Source organism: Falco naumanni, chromosome 8 (genome assembly GCF_017639655.2).
Source record: "Falco naumanni isolate bFalNau1 chromosome 8, bFalNau1.pat, whole genome shotgun sequence".
Classification (NCBI taxonomy): domain Eukaryota; kingdom Metazoa; phylum Chordata; class Aves; order Falconiformes; family Falconidae; genus Falco; species Falco naumanni.
Window position 1 is genome coordinate 47720550 of NC_054061.1, and position 24686 is coordinate 47745235.

The following is a 24686-nucleotide window of genomic DNA, read 5'->3' on the forward strand; positions in this document are numbered from 1 at the left end:
AGTAAAACACACCTGTTATTTTTGTTCCCTCCTTGGTCTCAGAAGGCACTCCAACACCATATTCATTTTCTCCAGAAACCCGGAAGTAGTAAATGGCACCTTCTTGCAGGCCAGTCACTTTGTAGGACAGGCGATGACAACTGTTTGTCACAGTGACCCACGCTTTTTTGCTAGCTTCTCGTTTTTCAATAACATAGTTCTTTACAGGTGCTCCACCATCATTTTCAGGAACATCCCAAGATAACACAGCGGATTCTTTGGTTACGTCTTTTGCTGCAATATTAGATGGTGGGCCAGGAGTATCAAGAACTTTGACAATTAAAGTCAAGGTAGCAGTGTTCAGGATGTTTTGCAATGTTAACGTGTATTTTCCAGAATCGTTTCTTGTTGCTTTTTCAATAGTAAGAGATGTGCAATTATCTGAAGTATCAATGCTTGCTCGTGTACGGAGATCAGTGTCTGGTTTGTTCCATGTTACATTTGGGACTGGTTTGCCTCTGAAAGGAACAGTCATTGTGAATGAACCACCAGCCTTTACAATTAAAGTCTTCCGCATTTCACTGTCAATATCAAAGGCAGGTTCTTCTTCTCTTTCTTTTGCCACCTGAGGTTCTGAGACATCACTCGGTTCACTGACACCCATTTTGTTAATGGATTTCACTCTAAAGATGTACTCAGAGCCTGATACTAATCCAGTTACGATGTATTCTGTGCCTCTTAAGTTCTGAATAGCAGTTGTCCAGTCAGTTTCATCAGTTTTCTTGTACTCAACTGTGTATCCTGTTACTGGAGAACCTCCATCAAACAGTGGCTTTGTCCATCCAATTGTGATACTTGTCCTTGTAGCATCCATAATCTTAGGTTTAGATGGGGGAGATGGCAAAAAGACTGGATCTTCTGCCCGAATCAATGGGGTGGTTTCACTTGGAAGACTGAGACCAGCAGCATTTTCTGCATAAACCCGGAATTCATATTCACATCCTTCACGGAGACCAGATGATTTCACTCTTAAATCATAAACTGGCTTTTTGTTTACACGGATCCATCTTAGGCTAGTTTTCTCACGCCTTTCAATTACATAGCCAGAGATCTCACTGCCTCCATCAGAATCAGGCCTTGCCCAGCACAGAGTTATTGAATCTTTGCTCACATTGGTGATCTCTAAAGATGTAGGTGGACTTGGAACTGTAAATGGGTCTAGGGCTTTGACAGCAATGCTTTCTAGAGGCTCACCAACGCCGTACTTGTTAACTCCCATCACTCTGAAAATATACTCATTACCCTTCAGTAGTTTTGTCACTTTACAGGATGTTGTTCTAAGCTCTCCTTCACAAAGTGTCCATGCAATTCTGCTGGTCTCACGTTTTTCTACAATATAATAATCAATATCTGCACCGCCATTTTCTTGAGGGGGTCCCCATGATAAATGGCACTTTTCAGCAGTAAGGCCATTTATTTCTAATGGGCCTGCAGGTGGGCCAGGTCTATCAAGCACTTTGCAATTAATTGCCAAAGATCTTGTTCCTGCAACATTTTGTAATGTTAGTACATACTGTCCTGAATCACCTCGGATACAGTCCTTAACGGTTATTGCAGTAGTGTGATCTGTTGAGGATATTTCAACTCTGGCTTTTCCTTCAAGCTCCTTGCCATCCTTTGTCCATGAAATCACTGGGATTGGCCGTCCTGCAATATCAGCATTGACTTTAAACACTTCTCCAGCTTTCACAACCACAACATCCCTGAATTTTGCATCCATCATAATTCTTGGAGCCTCGACATCATCTTTTACAGTCACAGGTCCAGTTGATTCAGACGGCTGACTGAAGAGTCCGGCAGCGTTCTTTGCAATCACACGGAATTCATATCGCTGGTCTTCTGTAAGTCCACCTACATCAAAGTATGTTTCTTGCACATTAGTAAAATTACACTTTAGCCAACGACCATCTGGTATATCTCTGCGTTCAATAATATATCCTGTTACTTTAGCTCCACCATCATATTCTGGTTTAGTCCATTTCAGTGAGACACATGTTCTTGTAATATTAGTGACTTCTGGTTGACCAGGAGGATCACATGGATCCCTTGCAGCTACAGGTTCACATGATTTACTGCATTTGCCTATTCCAGCAATGTTTTCAGCATACACACGATATTCATACAACAGTCCTTCATCAAGACCTGTAACTTTCATTTGCGTATCAGGTATGAGGCTCTTGTTGACTTTTGTCCAAAGAATGCTGCTTCTTTCTTTACGCTCCAAGTGATATCCTAATACTCTGCTTCCTCCATCATTAACTGGTACCTGCCACGTTACAATCATGAAAGCTTTAGTTGCATGTGTCACATGAGGAGTTCCAGGTGGTCCTGGAGGCTTAAATGGATACTCTGCCACAACAGAAGGAGAATTAGTGTAAGTGCTTTTCCCATAGCGGTTTTCTGCACAAATACGGAACTGATATTCAGAGCCAGTGGTGAGTCGAGATACTTTAATTGAAGTTCTTGCAACTGCTGCAGATACTACATCCCATGTTGTTGTGGTAGTTTCTCGTTTCTCCACAATGTAATTGCTAATATGGCACCCACCATCATATGTTGGAGGTTTCCAAGACAGCGTTACGCTATCAGCACTAACTTCATCAATATGCACATCTGTTGGTGGTCCTGGTCTGTCAAGGACAACTACAGTTAAAGAAGCTGTTGTTGATCCAGCAGTATTTGAAAGATGTAATTCGTAATGTCCTAAATCTTCATTTGAAGCTTCCTTGATGGACAATGAAGTTGAAGTCTTTGACATCTGAACATTTACCCTGGTTGTCTCTTTTAAGGGATTCCCGTCCTTCTTCCAGGTAACGGTTGGAAGAGGTCGCCCTCTGATTGGCACATCAATCTTAAGATCATCTCCAGCTTTCACAGTGAATGTGTTGAAAAGGAGTTCAGCAGATGGCTGGATTTCAATATCTTTTGCGATGACTGGGACACCAAGTTCTCTTGGATCACTTTTTCCTTTTTCATTAACAGCAATCACTCTGAAACTGTACTCTTCTCCCATACTTAAGCCTGTTATTGTTGCTTCTAATGTTTTCACCTGTGTACATGCACTCCATTTTGTACTTCCTTTAGTTTGCATTTCTACAACATAACCAGTAATTTTACTGCCACCATCGCTTTCTGGCTTTTCCCATTTAATTGAAGCAGAGTTGCGAGTCACATCAACAAGAATGACCTTTGCAGGTGGAGAAGGTGGTTCAGAAACTTTGATTGGGTCAGGTGTTTCTGCTGCTAAGCCAGCCCCATATTCATTTACAGCTAGAACACGGAAGTAGTAACTACATCCTTCTTGTAGTTGAGTAATTTTGAAGGAATTCTTAGTACAGTTGTTTGTAACTGTGGCATATGCCTTTCTTGTGGATTCTCGCTTTTCAACTACATAGTTGGTAATTTTAGCTCCACCATCAATAAGTGGTGGTTCCCAGGCTAATGTTACAAAATCTTTCTTCACTTCTCTGATTGTCAGGTTTATAGGTGCACTAGGTGTATCAAGCACCCTGACGTTAACAAAAGCTGATTTTTTGCCACTGTTGTTCTCTAAAGTAAGATTGTATCTACCACTGTCAAATCTATTCACATTGTCAATGACCAGCATCGTATAGGAACTGGTGACTTCAATCTGAGCTCGCTCACTAATAGTTCCTTCTGCTTTCTCCCATTTAACTTCAGGTTCTGGTCTTCCTTTGATGGTGACAAACAGGCGCAATGTAGCACTAGCACGTACAGTGACTACTTTTCTGAGATCTGCATCAAGTTCAATTTCAGGAGGCTCAACCTTGTCTGCTGCTATGACTGCACCTGGTATAGTAGCAGGTTCTCCTACTCCTTCTGAGTTGATGGCACAGATGCGGAAGTTATACTCCTGGTTCTCTTTAAGTTTTGTTACAGTGAACTGTTTTGCTTGTAAGCCTGTTGGTGGGGTGCAAGTAGTCCATTCATCAGCAGCAGCTTCTTTTACTTCTACTACATATCCCTTAACTGGAGCACCACCATCATAAATGGGCTTACTCCAGGCAAGGGAAACTGATGACCTGGAAGTGTCTGTAACCTTTGGATTGCTTGGTGGACCCGGTGGATATAGTACATCACAAGCCCGATAGAAAATGGATGGCTCACTGGGTTCCCCTACTCCTGCAGCATTTTCAGCAGAAACTCTAAATTCGTAGAAATGCCCATCGGTAAGGCCTGTTACTCTGAGTCGCAAGTCTGTCAGCCTTTTCTTATTGCATTTGGTCCACCGGATACCATCTTTGTCTCGTTTTTCAAGTATGTAACCTTCAATTTCAGCTCCCCCATTGTCTTCTGGGCGACCCCATGTTACCACCATAGAATCTTTTGTGATTGCTGAAACTTCAGGTGTTGAAGGAGGACCAGGGGGTTTGTATGGATTACGAGCCACAACTGGCTCAGATTCCAAGGGTTCTCCAGTTCCATATTTGTTCACTGCCATTACACGGAAAATGTACTCATTGCCAGCAAGGAGTCTGGTTACTTTGTGGTTAAGAGCTTGCACATCTGTTGCTACTTGTGTCCATGAAAGCCTGCTTGTCTCTCTTTTCTCAATGATATAATGTGAGATACTAGAACCACCGTCATGTAAAGGTGGAGCCCATGCCAAGTAACATTTTTCTGCAGTGACACCTGTAACCTTCAAAGGTCCTTCTGGAGGTCCTGGCCTGTCAAGCACTTTTACAGTGATTGGTATAGATTTTGTGCCTCCAACATTTTTGAGGTTAAGAGTATAGTGACCTCCATCTACTCTTATACAGTCTTTGACAGTAAGAATTGTTTTCTGAATTGTAGATTTAATTTCCATTCTTGCAGTTGCTTCTTCAAGGTCTTTACCATCTTTTGACCATGTAATGTCAGGAATAGGTTTGCCGCGAATATCGGCTTCAAGAACGAAGGTTTCTCCAGCATGAACAACAATGACATCTTTGTATTTGGGATCCAGTGAAGCCCCTGGTGCTTCAATTTCATCTCTGGCAGTAATGGCCCCTGTACTTTCAGATGGTTCACTCAAGCAACCTGCTGCATTTCTTGCAATTACTCTAAATTCATATCGTTGGTCTTCAACAAGACCACTTACTGTAAATTCTGTTTCCAACACATTTGTAAAGCTGGCTTTCATCCAGCGACCATCTGGTAGTTCTTTCTTTTCTACAATATATCCAGTTATTTTGCTTCCACCATCATACTCTGGCTTTTTCCACTTCAGCGTGATATTATTTCTTGTAACAACAATGGCCTCTGGGCGGCCAGGTGGGTCACAAGGATCTCGGGCAACGTATAATTCTGATACTTTGCTGACTTTGCCAATGCCAACAATGTTTTCAGCAGAAACCCTGAACTCATATTCAAGACCTTCTTCAAGGCCATCTGTTTTATATTTGGTGTCTGTAATGAGTGACTTGTTCTGTTTTATCCAAAGAATGCTGTTCTTATCTTTACATTCAAGATGGTAGCCAAGAATTTTGCTTCCTCCATCATTAACTGGTTCATGCCATTGTACAATCATATGGTCCTTGGAAGCTGCTGTTACAAATGGGGTTCCAGGTGGCCCAGGCACCTTGTAGGGGTATTGCACAACAACTGGTTTAGAATCCAAAGGAGAGCTCTTCCCATACCTATTTTCAGCAGAAATCCTGAACTGGTACTCAGAACCTGTTTTAAGCTTTGTTGCTTTGATAGTGGTTCTTGCAACAGTTGCTGACACAATGCTCCATGTGGTAGTGCTTGTGTCACGCTTTTCTACTATATAGTTGCTTATCTGACAGCCACCAGTATAATCAGGTGGATCCCATGATAAAACAACAAAGTCTGCGCTAACTTCGTCAAAGCGGACAGGTCCTCGTGGTGGGCCAGGCTTTTCCAGTACAATTATGCTCAGGTGCTCTGTTGCTGTACCAGCTGTGTTTGTTGCAGTTACTGTATATTTACCAAAGTCTTCCTTGTTGCTTTCTTTAATATGTAAGGTGGTTGATGCTGTTGTATCCTGAATATGTAATCTGGTTGTCTGCTTCAGTGGCTGGTCATCTTTTGTCCAAGTAATAGTAGGTTTGGGTCTACCTATAAATGGTACTTCTACCTTCAGGTCTTCTCCAGCCTGTACACTGTATGTATTAAACATCAGTTTGAAACTTGGCTCAATTGTCAAGTCTTTAGCTATCACAGGAATTCCAAGTGCTCTGGGATCGCTTTTGCCTTTTTCATTGTAGGCAATTACATGAAATTGGTATTCCTGTCCTGGACTCAAACCAGACACTACTGCATTGCATGTTTTGGTCTCACTAACAACACTCCATTTTTCCATTCCTTTAGGTTGCATTTCAACAATATATCCCAAAATTCTGCTTCCTCCATCATGTTCAGGTTTTTCCCATGTAAGTGATGCACTTCTCTGAGTCACATCAGTGAGTGTTACTTTCCCAGGAGGCAGAGGTGGCTCTGAGGCTTTGACAGCATCCGTGGTTTCAGCTGGAACACCAATTCCAAATTCATTTTCAGCCATAACTCTGAAGTAATAAGTTGCTCCTTCTGTCAGATTTTCAACTTTAAAACTTGTCTTTCCACACTTAGCACTTACATTTGCAAATGCCTTCCTAGTTGACTCACGCTTGTCTATTACATAGTTCTTTACTTTTGCACCACCATCGATAATCGGTGGTTCCCAAGATAATACAGCAGAATCCTTCTTTATATCCTTTACCACTAAGTTTTGTGGTGGTCCTGGTGTGTCCAAGACTTTTACGGTAACAAATGCAGATTTAGAACCACTGCTGTTCTCCAACTTAAGAATGTACTTTCCAGCATCATATCTATCACAGTTGTCAATTGAAAGTTGCGTGTAGTTTATGCCTTTATCAATCTGAACTTTTTCTGTGAATTCACCTTCTTCTCGAGACCATGTGATGTCAGGTGTGGGTCTTCCCCTGAATGGTATGTGAATCCTAGCAGACCCACCAGCTCTAACCACTATCCCTTTCCTTAGCTCTGAATCAATATCAAGTTCTGGAGCTTCAAGTTTGTCTTCTGGTTTAATAGTACCAGGAACTGATGCAGCCTCTCCTACACCAATCTTGTTGAGGGCACACACTCGTAGTTTATATTCTTGATGTTCAGTAAGCTTTTTGATTTCAAATCGAGTGGCACGTACACCTGTCTGTGGAGTAACAAGTGACCATTCATCTTCATCTGCTTTACAGATTTCTACAAGGTATCCCTGGATTTCACAACCACCATCATAAATTGGTTTACTCCAACCAAGTGTAACTGAACTTCTGGTAGTATCCACAACATGGGCATTAGTAGGTGGGCCAGGCTTGAACATGGGGTCACAAGCTTTGAAGTAAAGAGAAACTTGGCTTGGTTCACCCACTCCAGCAGCATTTTCAGCAGAAACTCTGAATTCATACTCATGATCCTCTGTTAATCCTGTAACTCTTAATCGCAAATCTGTAATTCGGCGTTTATTGCATTTTATCCATCTAATGCCCGCTCGGTCTCTCTTTTCTACAATGTAACCTATGATTTCACTACCTCCATCACTATCTGGCCGGCTCCAGCAGACAGTCATTGAATCCTTTGTGATGTTGGTAATTTCCAACGCCTTTGGTGGTCCAGGAACCACAAATGGATTTTTCATCATTACTGGCACAGATTCTAATGGCTCACCAACGCCATATTTGTTAACTGCCATAATACGGAACACATATTCATTTCCTTCCAAGAGTTTTGTTACTTTCAGCATTGTAGGTAAAACTTCTGGAGCAACAACAGTCCATGCTAGGCGACTAGTTTCTCTCTTCTCTACAATATAATGAGAAATATCACTGCCACCATCATGAAGAGGAGGAGCCCATGCCAATGAACATTTTTCAGCTGTAACTCCTGTCACTTGGACTGGGCCCTCTGGTGGTCCTGGCCTGTCCAGAACTTTTACGTTTACTGGTACTGTCTTTGTTCCTGCAACATTAGAGGCTTCTAAAATGTACTGTCCACCATCAACTCTAATGGCGTCTTTTACAATTATTAATGCACTGAAATCTGTGTTCTTTATTTCATATCTAGCAGTTTCCTCAAGCTCTTTATCTCCCTTGTACCACTTAATGGTTGGTAGTGGCTTTCCGTGAACATCAGCCTCAAGTCTGAATGTTTCACCAGCATTTACAACAATTGTGTCTTTGTACTTTGGATCCATTGAAATTCGTGGAAGTTCAACTTCATCCCTTGCTGTTATTGGTCCTGTACTGTCAGAAGGTTTGCTTATTGCACCTGCGGCATTCTTTGCAATTACTCTAAATTCGTATCGTTGGTCTTCAGTAAGCCCTGCTACGGTGAACTGTGTTTCAATGATATTTGTGAAGCTAGCTTTCATCCAACGACCATCTGGTAAGTCACGTTTCTCTACAATATAACCAGTAATCTTACTTCCACCATCATATTCTGGTTTGGTCCACTGTAGAGTAATAGAGCTTCTTTTTATTATTATAGCTTCTGGGCGACCTGGAGGATCACATGGGTCACGAGCTACATAGCACTCAGAAACTTTACTTGTTTTGCCTACACCAACAATATTTTCTGCAGAAACTCGAAACTCATATTCAATTCCTTCTTCAAGGTTAGTTGTCTTAAAACTTGTGTCCTGAATAATAGTCTTGTTCACTTTAGCCCATAAAATGCTGTTTTTCTCCTTTCTCTCAAGATGGTAGCCCAACACTCTACTGCCACCATCATTTATTGGTTCATGCCACTGTACAACCATGGAGTCCTTTGTAACCGTTGTCACAAATGGTGTGCCAGGAGGTCCCGGTTCCTTGTAGGGATACTGTGCTACAACTGGTGGAGATTCCAATGCAAAGCTCTGCCCGTACCTGTTCTCAGCAAATATTCTGAACTGGTATTCTGATCCAGTTTTCAGTTTAGTCACCTTCAGTGTAGTTCTTGCAACAGTAGCTGAAACTGTTTCCCATACAGTGGTTGTTGTATCTCTCTTGTGAACAACATAGTTGGTGATTTGGCAGCCACCTGTGTATGCTGGGGGATTCCACGATAGGGTAATACTTTCTGCACTTATTTCGTCAAACTTCACAGGTCCTACTGGCGGATCAGGTTTGTCTAGAGTTATTATTTCAACAGAGGCAGACTTTTGCCCAACAACATTAGCCACAGTGATTTCGTAAGTGCCGCTGTCCTCTTTGCTAGTTTCTTTAATATTCAATACAGTAAGATCAGTCAAATCACTAATATTGACTCTTGTCGTCTGCCTTAGTGGCTGGCCGTCTTTTACCCAGGTAACAGTTGGTTTAGGTCGACCTGAAATTGGTACTTCTACTTTCAGATCGTGTCCTACTTGGATACTATAACTGTGAAAAGCAGGTCTTACATCAGGTTCAATCACCAGGTCTTTGGCAACTATTGGAACTGCAAGTGTTCTAGGATCACTCTTACCCTTTTCATTTACAGCCATTACTCTAAAAAGATATTCTTCCCCTTGAGTTAGGTTACTAATAACTGCTTCAAGTGTTTTTACACGAGCACACTCTGACCACTTCTCACTACCCTTTGCTTGCATTTCAACAATGTATTGTATGATTTTGCTGCCACCATCATGTTCAGGTTTTTCCCAGCTTAGTGACACACTGTTTCTTGTGACATCATTCACTGTTATTTTCCCAGGAGGCTGTGGAACTTCAGCAACTTTAATTGGGTCACTGGTTTCTGCGGGGAGGCCAATTCCATATTCATTCTCAGCAGAGATTCTAAAGAAGTAATAGCATCCCTCCTGAAGCTGATCTACTTTCCAAGAAGTCTTGTGGCAGTTTGTTACAACAGCTGCATATGCCTTTCTTGTTGCTTCACGCTTTTCAATAATGTAATTCTTTATTTTTGCTCCACCATCCAAAAGAGGAGGTTCCCATGAAAGTGAAACAGAGTCTTTAGTGATCTCTCTGATTTTTAAATTAACAGGTGCACTTGGGGTATCCAGTACTCTTACACTGACAAAGGCAGACTTCGTTCCACTGCTGTTTTCTAAAGTCAGAGTATACTTTCCAGTATCAAATCTGTTAACATTGTCTAGAACAAGGGAAGTGAAGCTGCTAGTGGTATCAATAATAGCTGCCTCTCTGATCTCACCATCCATTTTAGCCCATTTTACTTCAGGTGTTGGACGACCTCGAATGGGAACAAACAGTCTTAAAGAACCTCCGGCCCTCACATTTACAATCTTCCTTAATTCCATGTCGAGGTCAAGGTCTGGTGCCTCCATCTTTTCTTCCACAATAACAGAACCAGGAACATCTGCATGCTCTCCAACTCCTGCTTTATTAACTGCACATATGCGGAATTTGTATTCATGTTTTTCCACTAATTTTTCTACTTCCATGTGAGTATTCTTAATTCCAGTTGGAGGGGTACAAATTGCCCATTCACCGTCACTTACATCACATTTTTCCACAATGTATCCCTGAATTTCGGAGCCACCATCATAGATAGGTTTACCCCATGAAAGGAAGACTGAAGATCTTGTAACATCCACAACTTTAGGATTATTGGGTGGACCTGGCTTGTAAATAGGATCACATGCTTTGTAGTAAGTGGAAGGTGGGCTTGGTTCACTAAGACCAGCAGCATTTTCAGCTGAAACTCTGTACTCATAATCATGATTTTCTATAAGCCCAGTCACTCTGTATCGCAGTTCACTTATCAGGCGTTTGTTACATCTTGTCCAGCGAATACCTTCCTTATCTCGTTTTTCAAGGACGTAGCCTAGAATTTCACTACCACCATCTGAGGCTGGCCTTTCCCATACAACTATCATAGAATCTTTGGTAATGGCTGTGACTTCTGGTGCCTTCGGTGGAAGAGGCACTACGAATGGGTTCTTTGCAAGTACTGGTTCAGACTCAAGAGGTTCACCAACGCCGTATTTATTTACTGCCATGATGCGGAAAACATATTCATTTCCTTCTAAAAGCTTTGTAACTTTGCAATTTAGAGTTTGCACATTTGAATCCACGACTGTCCACACCAAGCGACTGGTTTCCCTTTTTTCTACAACATAGTGTGAAATATCGCTACCACCATCTTGTAGCGGAGGTTTCCATGACAGCATGCATTTTTCAGCAGTAACACCTGTGATCTCAACAGGTCCTTCCGGTGGTCCAGGTCTATCAAGAACTTTGACATTGACAGGGACTTTCTTTTCACCTGCAACATTCTTTGCCAGTAGTACATACTGACCACTGTCAACTCTAATGGCTTCCTTCACACTGAGGCTTGTTGCAAAATCAGTACTTTTTATTTCCATACGAGCAGTGTTTGTCAGCTCATGATCGCCTTTTAACCACTGAATGGAAGGTATTGGTTTGCCATGAACATCAGCGTCAAGCTTGAATGACTCACCAGCATGCACTACAATAGTGTCTTTGTATTTTGGATCCATACTTATATGAGGTGGTTCTACTTCATCTCTTGCTGTAATTGCCCCTGAGCTCTCAGATGGTTCACTGAAAACACCTGCAGCATTTCGTGCTATAACACGGAATTCATACCTCTGGTTTTCAACTAAACCAGTTACTTCAAATTGGGTATCAATGACATTTGTAAAGCTTGCTTTCATCCAACGACCATCAGGTAGCTCCTTCTTTTCAACAACATAGCCTGTGATCTTACTTCCACCATCATATACCGGTTTCTTCCACTGAAGTGTTACTGAGCTTCTTGTGACTATTATAGGTTCTGGACGACCTGGAGGGTCACACGGGTCATGTGCAGTATAGCATTCAGATGCTCTACTTGCCTTTCCAATGCCCACTATGTTTTCTGCGTAAACTCTGAACTCATATTCAAGACCTTCCTCAAGGCCAGTTGTCTTAAATTTGGTATCTGGAATAGGTGTTTTATTCAGTTTAGCCCACAGAATGCTGTTTCTTTCTTTGCGCTCCAAGTGATACCCAATGATCTTGCTACCACCATCATTGACTGGTTCATTCCATTGTACCACCATGCTGTCTTTTGAGACATCTGTTACAAATGGTGTTCCAGGTGGACCAGGAACTTTAAATGGGTATTGGGCTATGATTGGCTCTGAAGTGAGATAGCTGCTCTTCCCATATCTGTTCTCAGCTGCGATTCTGAACTGATATTCACAGCCAGTCTTCAATCGACATGCTTTTATAGTTGTTCTTGCAACTGTAGCTGACACAATCTGCCAAGTGGTGGTGGAAGTGTCTCTTTTTTCTACAATGTAATTATTGATAGAGCTACCACCATCATACTTGGGTGGCTCCCAGGAAATAGTAATACTATCTGCTGTGACTTCATCTACTTTTACTGGTCCAGTTGGAGGTCCTGGTTTGTCAAGGACAACAATATTTAGTGTCTGAATTGCTTCACCTGCAGAGTTTGTAAGTTTAACCAAATACGTCCCCACATCTTCTCTACATGCTTCTTTTATTGTTAACACTGTGTTATTTTCTGAACTTTCTGCATTTACTCTCGTAGTCTGCTTCAATGCCACATTATCTTTATGCCAAAACACTGCTGGTTTGGGTCGACCAACAAAAGGAACATCAACCTTTAAGTCCTCTCCTGCTAGAACACTGAAAGTGGTAAACAGTAGTTTGAAAGCTGGTGGAATCACAAGATCTTTTGCAACAACTGGTATACCCAGCTGGCGAGGATCACTGATACCTTTCTCATTCTGAGCTGAAACACGGAAGGTATATTCTTCACCTTGTATCAATCCTGTGATAGTGGCTTCAGTAACTTTTACTGTAGCACAAGTTGACCACTTTTCACTGCCTTTGCTTTGCATTTCTACAATGTAGCCCAGAATTCGGCTACCACCATCATGTTCAGGTTTTTCCCAAGATAAGGATACACTATTTCTTGTCACATCCAACAAAGTTATTTTCCCTGGTGGAAGTGGTCTTTCTGATACTTTTACGGATTCCGAAGTTTCAACTGGAAGGCCTATTCCATACTCATTTTCAGCTAAGACTCTGAAGTAGTAGTTGCAGCCTTCTTGCAGTGAATCAACTTTCCAGCTGGTCTTGTGGCAATTGGCATTAACAGTTGAATAAGCTTTTCTTGTTGATTCACGCTTTTCCACAATGTAATTTTTTATTTTAGAGCCACCATCTATGAGAGGAGGCTCCCATGTGAGTGTAACTGATGATTTTGTAACTTCTTTTATTTTCAAATCTTGAGGTGCCCCTGGGGTGTCCAGAACTCTGACATTCACAAATGCTGACTTACTACCTGAGCTGTTTTCTATTGTCAGTATGTATTTGCCACTATCAAATCTATTTACATTTTCAACAATAAGTAGAGTATAAGAGCTTGTTGATTCAATGCTTGCTCTGTCCAAAGATTCCCCATGTTCTCTTGTCCATTTGACTTCAGGTGCTGGTCTTCCTTTAATTGGGACAAAGAGCCTTAGAGTACAGCAGGCTCTAATAGTGACAACTTTACGTAGTTCTGCATCAAGTTCAATCTCTGGGGGTAGCATTCTTTCTTCAGCTTTTGGAGTCCCAGGAACAAGAGCAGGTTCTCCAAGACCTTCAGCGTTCATAGCATATATCCGTATTTTATACTCCTGATTTTCTTTCAGGTCAGTGATGGTAAAAGAAGTGGCCTTTAGACCTGCTGGTGGAGTTACAATCTTCCACTCGTCTTCTTCAGGTAGCGCAATCTCAACCATGTAACCTGTGATCTCTGAACCACCGTCATATATCGGTTTGTTCCATGCTATTGTAATTGAGGACTTGCTGCTATCCAAAACACGAGGATTACCTGGGGGACCAGGCTTAAATACAGTATCACAAGCTTTATAGAATGGACTGGTTGGGCTTGGCTCACTGACTCCAGCAGCATTTTCAGCCATGACTCTGTATTCATATTCATGGCCTTCTGTCAGTCCAGACACTTTATAACGTAAGTCAGTAACAACCCGTTTGTTGCATTTCACCCACCGTAGACCAGCTCTGTCTCGACGTTCCACAATATAGTTAGTTATTGGGCTCCCACCATCAGAATCAGGATGGCCCCAACAAACAACCATAGAATCTTTTGTAATTGCTGTAACTTCAGGTGTTTTGGGTGGATCAGGTGGGACATATGGATTTACTGCAAGAACGGGCTCTGATTCCAGTGGCTCACCAACTCCGTATTTGTTAACGGCCATAACACGGAACACATACTCATTGCCCTTCAACAGCTTAGTAACCTTCAGTTTAGTCAATGGAACTTCCGTGGCTACAGCTGTCCATGCCAATCTACTGGTTTCACGTTTTTCAACCACATAATGGTCAATTTTTGCACCTCCGTCATCCATTGGAGGTAGCCATGACAGCACACATTTTTCTGCAGTGACTTCAGACACAGCCAAAGGTCCTTCTGGGGGACCAGGTCTATCAAGAACTTTAACATTGAAGATATGCTTAGCAAAGCCACCAGGATTTGTTGCAGTAAGTGTATAGGCACCGCCATCTCTTCTTGAAGAATCTTTATTGACAAGAACAGTAGAGAAATCTGCTATTTTTATTTCTAATTTTGCTGTGTCTTCAAGTTCTTTTTCTCCTTTTGTCCATGCCATAGTTGGTGGAGGGCGACCTGAAACATCAGCCTCGAGTCTGAAAACTTCACCTGCTTTCAGCACTAAAGTGTCTTTGTATTTAGCATCCACTCTTATCTTTGGTGCTTCAATGTCATCTCTACAAGTTATTGCATCTGATGGCTCAGAAGGCTGACTAACAGCCCCACCAGCATTCCTAGCAATCACACGGAATTCATAGGCAGCATCTTCTGTCAAACCACTTACAGTGAACTCAGTCTCTAGTATATTGCTGAAATTAGCCTTCAGCCAACGGCCATTAGGAAGGTCTCTTTTTTCAACAGTGTAGCCAGTTATCTTAAAACCTCCATTATATTCTGGTTTAGTCCACTTCAGTGTAACAGCATGTCTTGTAATGTTTAGAGGTATCGGCTTACCAGGTGGATCTATTGGGTCTAGGGCAAACACAGGCTCAGATGGCTTGCTTGGCTTACTCTTCCCAGCCAGATTTTCTGCTATAACACGGAATTCATATGCAATGCCATCGGTAAGTCCAGTTGATTTAAAGATATTGCCTGATACCAGCATTTTACTTACAGTCTGCCAAAGAATGCTATTTCGTTCTTTTCTTTCAACATGATAACCCAGAATCGGGCTTCCACCATCAGTTACTGGCTCATTCCAGCTAATAGTCATGGTTTCTTTGGTGACTGCAATCACCTGAGGAGTGCCAGGAGGCCCAGGTACCTTAAATGGGTAGTTGGCAACTACAGACTCTGAAGTAATGGCTGGACCAATTCCATATCTGTTTTGAGCTTTAACACGGAACTGATACTCAACTCCAGTAGTCAGATGAATGGCTTTAAATGTAGTACGTATCACTGTGGTTGCCAATTCAGTCCATGTGGTACTGTCAGTTTGACGCATTTCTACAACATAGTTACTTATTGGTACACCACCATCATTCAAAGGAGGCTCCCATGAGAACGTTACAAAGTCAGATGAAATTTCATCAAATTTGATTGGTCCAGTAGGAGGTCCAGGTATGTCATGAACCTGCACTGTGATTACTTCACTAACTTCTCCAACAATATTTTTAGCTGACAACGGATATTGACCGCTATCACTTCGTTTACATTCATTAATGCTTAGTATGGTTGCAGTTGCAGTATTTTCATAATTCACCCTTTGTGTTTGCTTAAGTATCTGGTCTTCTTTCTTCCATGTCACAGTAGGCCTTGGACGACCAAGCACAGGGATTTCAATCTTGATATTGTCACCAGCTTTGGCAATGACTGTTTTCTGGTAGATACCACGGAGGTCAAACTCTGGTAGCATCGTTTGCTCCTTGATAATAACTGGCCTGCTCTCTCTGGGGGCACTCCTTCCAGCACTGTTCACTGCCATTACCTGGAAAGTATACTCTTCATTTTCAGTTAGATTCTTTACAACACAGTCCAGCGTTTTTACAGTAGTGATGTGTGCCCACTGGTTGGTTCCTTTTCTCTGTGCTTCAATTACATACCCAGTGATCTTGCTGCCACCGTCATGTTCTGGTTTTGGCCAAGCCAGGCTAACTGAGTTCCGTGTTACATCCATAATATTAAGGCTCTCAGGTGGGGATGGTGCCTCAGAAGCTCTTACTGGTTCTGCAGTTTCAGCTGGTTCACCAATACCATACTCATTTTCGGCCAGCACTCTGAAATAATATTCACAGCCCTCAGTCAAATTAGGAATCCTGAAGGAACACTTCTGGCAGTTGGTTGTGACTGTAGAATATGCTTTCCGAGTTGATTCACGTTTCTCAACAATATAGTTTGTTATACGTGAGCCGCCATCTATCAGAGGCATATCCCACTGGAGTGTGATGCTGTCTTTGGTTATTTCTCGAGGCTTAAGGTTTATTGGTGGACCTGGTGTATCCAAGACTTTTACATTTACAAACCCAGTCTTCTTACCAGCAGCATTCTCAAGAGTCATCACATATTTTCCTGCATCATATCTGGTGCACTCTGTGACAATCAAGAGTGTGAAAGAGTCTGTGTTTTCAATACTGGCACGTCCTTTGAGAGAAACATCATCTTTTGTCCATGTAACTTCTGGAGTTGGACGTCCTTTAATTGGCACAAAAATCCGAATAGTTAATCCAGCTCTAACAACAAGTGTTCTTCTTAGCTCAGCATCTAATTCAAAGTCAGGAATCTCTTCTCTGTCTTTGATTTCCACACTTGGAATCACTGCTGGTTCACCGACACCTGCAGCATTCATGGCAGATATTCTGAAATTGTATTTGGCTCCTGTCTGCAGATGAGCAACAACAAACTGAGTGATTCTTAAAGCAGTCCCTGTTGTGTCTTTTACCCATTCTTCTTCTCCTTCCTTTTGATGCTCTACTATATAGCCAATAATGTCAAGACCACCGTCATAGTGAGGCTTGCCCCAGGCTAAAGATGCACTTTTCTTTGTAGTATCAGTCACTCTCGGATTTGCAGGTGGACCTGGTGGATCTGAAAAGTGAGGAAAAAATAAAAACAATACATTACAGAGGAAGTCACTCTTATGCTGTCTGAATGTGCTCCCTGGCCTCCCAGCCACCCCCCCAAAAAAGAAAAGGCATGATACTAACATGTAACATCCTTGCACATTACTGAGTTAGAAGCATCACTTGGTGGTCCAACTCCTGCTCTGTTTTCTGCGCTGACACGGAATTCATATTCATTTCCTTCCTGGAGACCAGTTACTTTGCATCTAAGATCTGAAACTGGTTTCTTTGTTGCTCTGACCCATCTTAAACCTTTCTTTTCCCTGCGCTCCACATAGTAACCTGTGATTTCACTTCCACCATCATCTACTGGCCTTTTCCAGGTAACTGTGACAGTATTTTTAGTCACATTTGTTACTTCTGGTTTTCCAGGAGGGCCTGGGGGACCTGTTAAGGAACAGAACAGTACAGTTAACACAAAATTCAAGTCTTCAGAGATTAATAAAAACGCACTGGAAATTCTTAGCTTTCTACATACCAAATCTGTCCACCATTTTAACTGGTTCTGATTGTACTGGTTCACCCTTGCCATATTGATTTACTGCTGAGACACGGAAAACATATTCATTTCCTTGAATGAGCTTGCTAACAACATGCCTACAGCTTTCAATATTTTCAGCAACCAATGTCCAGAGCAGTCGGCTAGTTTCTCTCTTTTCAAGAACATATGATTTGACTGGTGATCCACCATCTTCTGCAGGAGGTGACCATGTAAGAGTTGCTTTTTCTGCTGAAACATTGCTGATCTCAATAGGCCCCGGAGGTCCTGGAACATCTAAAACTTTCACATGTATGCTTTCCTGCTTAGTGCCAAAAGGATTGGTTGCAGTGATTGTATATTCTCCAGAATCTTTTCTGGCTGCGTATTTGACAGTTAGAGTAGAAGAAGTTGGTGTTGTTTCAATGTGCACGAGCTCTGATGGTCTAAAATCTTTTCCAGCTTTTGACCATGCTGAAGTTGGAGGTGGTTTACCACGGATACTAATAGCAGACACTGTAATGGTGTCTCCTGCTTTTACTGTTAAACCTTCCTTCAAAGTAGGATCGATAACAATGCTTGGTGCCTCTGTCAAAACAAAGAAACAAAAAACCCCAAATGTTATAACAAGAACGGGGGGGGGTGGGGAAGAGAATTTGGTATTAATTATTCAAATAAAATTCTACATTTTTAGCCATCTACATACCATACTCATCCTTGCATATTATGGTTCCTGTGGATTCAGATGGAGGACTGATAGCCCCAGCAGTGTTCTTTGCTCTAATTCTGAACTCATATTTGGAGCCCTCAGTGAGGTCAGTTACAGTAAATGCACAGTCTGGAACATTCACATGGTTAGCTTTTGTCCAAGTCTTTGAGGGTAATTCGCGCTTTTCAACAATATAGCCAGTTAACTTATGGCCACCATCGTATTTTGGTTCTGTCCAAATGAGTGTTACTGAGTTCCTAGTTACATTGATAACTTCAGGTTTCCCAGGAGGATCTAGAAGAAGAAATAATAGATAGTGGTCAAACAAAAGTTTTTTCAAATTTCAGAATTTTCTTTTTTATTCTCATGTTGACTTACCAATAGGATCAAGTGCCACAACTGGTTCCGATGGCAGACTTGGTTTTCCTACTCCAGCCATATTGATTGCCATTACTCTGAATTCATATTCCAGACCTTCAGTTAACCCTGTCACTCTGAAATCTTTCATTCTTATTGGTGTTTTATTTGCTCTCTTCCACAGAAGACTATTTCTTTCTTTGACTTCAATGTGATAACCTAGAAGATAAATGGTGAGATGAAAGTAGAAATCTTAATTTCTCATAGCATTGTGAAACATCATACTGCCTGTATGGCATGTCACATACACGTTGTACAAGAGGAACACTGAAAAACAGATTAAGAAATGGATATGGACATACCTTACAGTTATATGTAATCACAATTACGAGATGTCTGTAAATGCAAATTGCTAATTTTATAAACCCAAGTAATGTAACATGTAAGTCTGTTTTTCTTTCTTTAGATGTTTTGACTCTGTGCAAAAATACTGTTTTTCAGTTAGTCTTTTCCTGACTTTTAAGTTAAAAAATTTTAAAAAATAATCACAGACAAAGAGTAGGAAGTAAAACAGTGAAATCAATCAATCAATCAATCTAAAACATAAACACCTGATAGTTTTAGCTTACCCTTTGACACAGGGAAAGAACTATTAAGAATTGAAATACTAGGGAGGCTTTTGGGACATACCTGTGATTGGTGAGCCTCCAGTTCTTCTGGGATCAGTCCAAGTTAAAGCTACAGATTCATGCCGAACATCAACAATGTTGGGAGGTGGAGGAGCATCTGGCACATCTGAAAAATATTAAAAAATATATATATATATATATGCAGTAACACTAAAAATAAATACCACCCCTAAAACATTTTTTTTCAATTTTTAAAATTATAATGGATACTTACCAAATGGATGTTTTGCAATGACAGGGTCAGATTTAAGACCTTCACCTACTCCATATTTATTTTCAGCCCTGATCCTGAATGTATATTCGTTTCCTTCATGAAGTCTTGTAACTCTAAACGTGGTTTTCTGGACTGCAGAGGCACAAGTCACCCACTTATTGTTTACATTATCTCTCTTCTCTAGGACATAATTAGTGATTTCTGAACCACCATCATCTTTTGGAGGGCCCCACTTTAAGGTTATGGCATCGGCTGTGACTTCGTCAAATTTCACCGGACCAGTTGGTATGCCAGGTTTGCCAACAACTTTTACAGAAATAGTGCCTTCCTTGCTGCCAACAACGTTTTTTAGAGTTATTGTGTATTTTCCAGCATCAGCTTTTTGGCAGTCATGTACTATAAGTGTGGTGTTAACTGCTGTAGATTCAAATGCAACTCTTCCACTCTCAGTAAGTGCCTGGTCTTCATCTTTCTTCCAAGTTACAGCAGGGACAGGTTTGCCTTTAATTGGGATTTTAAGACGGAAATTGCTACCCTCTTTAGCTATATAGCACAAATCAGGTAGATCTCTTAAATCAAGATCAGGTGCCACTGTAAAAATAAAAGAAACCCATTATTAAACTATACATAAATTCTGTGATAAAATTAAAATGTTGTTTTGTATTTATGTAAGCACCTGATTTGTATGTATGCATAGTAATGATAATAAGCATAAAATAAATCTAATTTGGGTAAGTGAAGCTTTGCATCAGTGATCTTGCTTCTTACCAACATCATCTCTTGCCACAATTGTGATCTCTGTTGGAGTTCCATATCCAGCATCATTTTGGGCTCTCACTCTGAAAGTGTATTCTTCTCCTTCTTTTAGGTCTCTCATTGAAAAATGGAGGTTCTTTGCCCGCATGACTTCTTGCCATTTATCTTCACCAATCAGGACCTCGACAACATATGCAAAAATACGGCTTCCACCATCACTGATAGGTTTTTTCCATACTAAATTGCATGAAGATTTTGTTACAGCTGAAGCTTTTAGATCCACAACTGGCCCAGGTGTTTCTAGATGGAAGAAAAGTATAGTAAGTGTCCATTCAAGCGAGAAATATATATGATTTGAACACCAAAACAAGTTAAATGGATCTTTTCTTACCAGAAGCTTTAACAGCATCACGAGTTTCACAGGGGTCACCAATACCATATTCATTTTCAGCAAAAACCCTGAAGAAGTAAGATTTGCCTTCTTCTAAGTTAGTTATCCTGCAGCTTGTCTTTGGACATTCTGTTGTTACTGTGGACCATGACTTTCTTTCTGCATCACGTTTTTCAACGACGTAATTTGTGATTGGGCTGCCGCCATCTATTAGAGGAGGTTCCCATGTAATGAAGGCAGAATCCTTAGACGCTTCCTTTACAATCAGGTTAATTGGAGGGCCCGGAGTATCTAGATAAACACAACAAACCGACATTTGATGTAGTAAAATAAAAAAAATTATCAGTTAAAAAGTTAACAAATCATTATAATGGGGAAATCCCTGACACTTACCAAGTACTTTTACAACAATGGTGTATGCCTTTTTGCCACAGCTGTTCTCCAGACTGAGAACATATTTTCCAGCATCGTATTTGTTTACATTTTCACAACGCAGGAAGGTATCAAAATCAGTTGACTTGATATCTAATCCTTGTCTATCTCTTAGGTTGGCACCCACTTTAGACCATGTAATTTTTGGAGGTGGACGTCCTCTTACTGGTACATAAAGTCTCATAGTGACTCCAGCACGCAACACAAGGACTTTCCTTAGTTCTGCATCAAGTTCTCCTTCAGGAGGAACTGTGTGTTTAACAAAAAGCATGCAGTTAAAACATCATCTTTAAGACTATCACTAAAATTACTGCAACAAAAAGTTCCTCTTTACTGGCATTTCACTAGTATGAACCCATGATGATGTTAGTGATTTAGTTTCCTGACTCCCGTTTCAAGATCATTTGCAAACTTGGCATTATTTTGCACTCATTTAAATTCCATTTTTTTGCCTTCTCCACCATTTATTTTACTTATCACATGAAGAAGCCTCCTAGTTTCTCTAGAATTCAAAGGAGTTTCAAAGCCTCCTGGACTATACTGCTTTTCTTGAACCAAGACAGTTCTGTGAAGCAATGCTTTTGTACATACAGCAAAACGCATACAGAAGCCAGCTTCTTAAGGAATAAGTGTCATACAACTAAATAGTGTGTCACACAGATGGTTAGAATGGTAATCTTGTTCTCAAATTATTTAGAAGACATGAAGAAGAGTGGAAGTTTTAAGAACACAAGAGAACTGAAAAGTCTAATTTTAGGCTTAGAGAAAGAAAAAATTCTTGAAGACCCAAACTAGAAGGCAGCAGAGCATCTAACATAAAAATGAAAAAGGCAGACACCACTCAGATTCTACTCAGTTCCTGTTCCTAATCACCCTATTCTCATCCAAATTAGCCACTTCTAGCCTAATTTTTTTGAGAAATGACAGATTCCAAATTAATCTCCTTCTGTGTTCTGTGACAAACCCTGTCTTTGAAACCCATCCCATGAACTAAAGCAAAAGTCAACAAGATAATTTTTTTCAGCAAACATACTTAAAATGTCTTTGGCAGTGTGTTTATCAGGAACATCACTTGGATCACTGTATCCAATCTTATTGACAGCATAAATGCGGAACTGGTACTCTGTATCTTCTATCAGACCTGTTACCACAAATCGTGTAGCCTGTAAGTTCTTGGGTAGATTGCATCTGACCCAGTTATCTGTGTCAGCTCTTTTTGCTTCCACTAGGTAACCAATAATAGGGCTTCCTCCGTCATATGCTGGTTTGCCCCACGACAGGCTTATCGAATTACGAGTAGTATCAACCACTTTCGGGAAAGCAGGTGGGCCAGGAGGATCTGAGAGCAAAAATAACATAAAATGGTCACACCAAATGCTGTAAAAAAGTATTTGGAAATAAACATGGAAAATATTTGAGACTTGTAGCTTACACTGAGGATCACGAGCATATACTGCTTTAGATGGTGCGCTAGGCTTGCCAGGTCCGGCCTTATTCAACGCTATGACCCGGAACTCATATTCTGTTCCTTCTTGGAGTCCAGTAGCCTTGACAGTTCTTTCAATGACAGGCTTTCTGTTTACCTTTGTCCAGTTAAGACCCTTAGTTTCACGCTTCTCAAGTATATAACCAGTTATTGGGGATCCACCATCACTAGCTGGTGGCTTCCAGCTAACAGTCATAAAGTCTTTCGTTACATTGCTAATTATCGGTGGATCACAAGGTCCGGGTACATCTGTGAAGATTTATTTGAAAGTTATGTTCACATTCATAAGGCACACAAAAAAACCAGTGACTAATGAAGCTATCCCACAAAGCACTTACCATATGGATTCTTAGCAACTGCTGGTTCAGTCAGGATAGGATCTCCAACACCATATTTGTTTTCAGCACATATGCGGAACTGATACTCATGTCCTTCTATTAGTTTCTCCACTGTGCAGCTTGTAATGGGTACATTGGCAGTGACCTGGGCCCAGTTTGGTCTGCTTGTTTCACGCTTGTCCACAATGTAGTTAGTAATTTCTGAACCTCCATCTTCCAGAGGAGGCTCCCAAGAAAGCATTGCACGATCTGCATACATGTGTTTGATTTTAACGGAGGCTGGTGGACCAGGCTTATCTAGAAGAATTAACATCACATTGTTATAGCTCTATCTCTTGCTGTATCATTTAATTATAAATGTTATTTATTATTAACAGATAGTCTTTAGCTTACCAAGTACTTTAAGCTTAATGGTTGCTGACTTTGATCCACTTGTATTTTCAGCAGTAATAGTATAGTCTCCTGTTTGCTTCCTGTTAACACTGAACAACTCTACCGTAGCAAGGTTTCTCTTAGTGGTGATCTTAACACCTTCAGATGGCTTTAAAACTTCTCCGTCTTTCTTCCAGGTGATTGTTGGCATTGGCTTACCATAAACATTTGCCTCCAGGCGCACATTAGTTCCAGCTTTTACTGTAAGCTGTGACTGCATAGACAGATCCAACTCTATTCTGGGGGGAACTGAAAGAACCCAAGAATTTATCAGTCTAGTAAGAGATAAACATCTCATTCTCCACATGAGTGTTAGTTCAATATGCACACACTCTTTTCAGAGTTCTCATATGCCTTTACATTCCTTACCATTTTCTGGGTGAATGGTCACTGGATCAGAAGGTTCCGAAGGTCGGCTAATGTTAACTGCTGTTTTGGCAATTGCTCTAAATTGATACTGAGCATTTTCTTCCAAATCAGTAGCAGTGTACTCTTCTAGAGGTATTTGATGTGGTGTTGTATTGCACCGAACCCACTTATCACCAGGTAATTTGCAAGCTTCAACAAAGTAGCCAATAAGTTTGCTACCACCATCATGCTTTGGTCTTGTCCATACAAGTGATACAGTACTCTTAGTAACATCAATAACTTCAGGTTTTCCAGGGGGATCTAAGGCAAATAAGATCATGTTATAGTCTGTTTTGCCAAAAAAGGTAACATTAAAAAAATGGCTTTAATAGTGCTGGATCCTATTTACAGCATACCCACAAAGTGCACTCACAGTGCAGTCATGGTAAACATGAAAATACAAACATAAGGGCAAACTGAAGATCATAAAGAGTTGCAGATATACTGAAAATGACCATAAAAACAGCAGTCTGTTGCAAATTATTGGTATGTTTGACCTACCAACTGGTGCTCTTGCTGTGACAAACTCAGTTGGTTTACTAGGTTTACTTGCTCCAGCTCTGTTCAATGCATAAATTCTGAAGGTATACTCAAGACCTTCGATGAGCCCCACACAAGGGTATTCTGTGGAACGTACAGCTGTGTCATTAGCTTTCACCCACAGTAAACTGTTTCTTTCTTTGCGCTCAATGAGATAGCCAGTGATTGGACTGCCTCCATCACTATCTGGTTTATCCCAGGCAACAAAAATGCAGTCCTTGTTGACCTTGGTAATACGTGCATTCTTTGGTTCACTAGGAACATCTAGGATGAAGCACAAAGATGAATTTCAATCACATGCTT

General features: G+C 41.0%; 1 protein-coding gene across 1 annotated transcript in view; it reads right to left on the minus strand.

Moving 5' to 3' along the window:
- TTN (titin) overlaps positions 1–24686 on the minus strand; it is a 238111-nt gene that overhangs the window by 28155 nt on the left and 185270 nt on the right. The window contains exons 205-220 of the mRNA XM_040603460.1: positions 24345–24647; positions 23805–24104; positions 23397–23684; positions 23004–23300; positions 22612–22914; positions 22213–22518; positions 21141–21428; positions 20748–21038; positions 20369–20656; positions 19601–20191; positions 19388–19492; positions 18719–18916; positions 18338–18634; positions 17632–18219; positions 17238–17540; positions 13–17118 (exon numbers count right to left, since the gene is read on the minus strand). Of these exons, the coding sequence (XP_040459394.1) occupies positions 13–17118; positions 17238–17540; positions 17632–18219; positions 18338–18634; positions 18719–18916; positions 19388–19492; positions 19601–20191; positions 20369–20656; positions 20748–21038; positions 21141–21428; positions 22213–22518; positions 22612–22914; positions 23004–23300; positions 23397–23684; positions 23805–24104; positions 24345–24647 (21852 nt within the window). The remainder of the gene's footprint in view (positions 1–12; positions 17119–17237; positions 17541–17631; positions 18220–18337; positions 18635–18718; positions 18917–19387; positions 19493–19600; positions 20192–20368; positions 20657–20747; positions 21039–21140; positions 21429–22212; positions 22519–22611; positions 22915–23003; positions 23301–23396; positions 23685–23804; positions 24105–24344; positions 24648–24686) is intronic.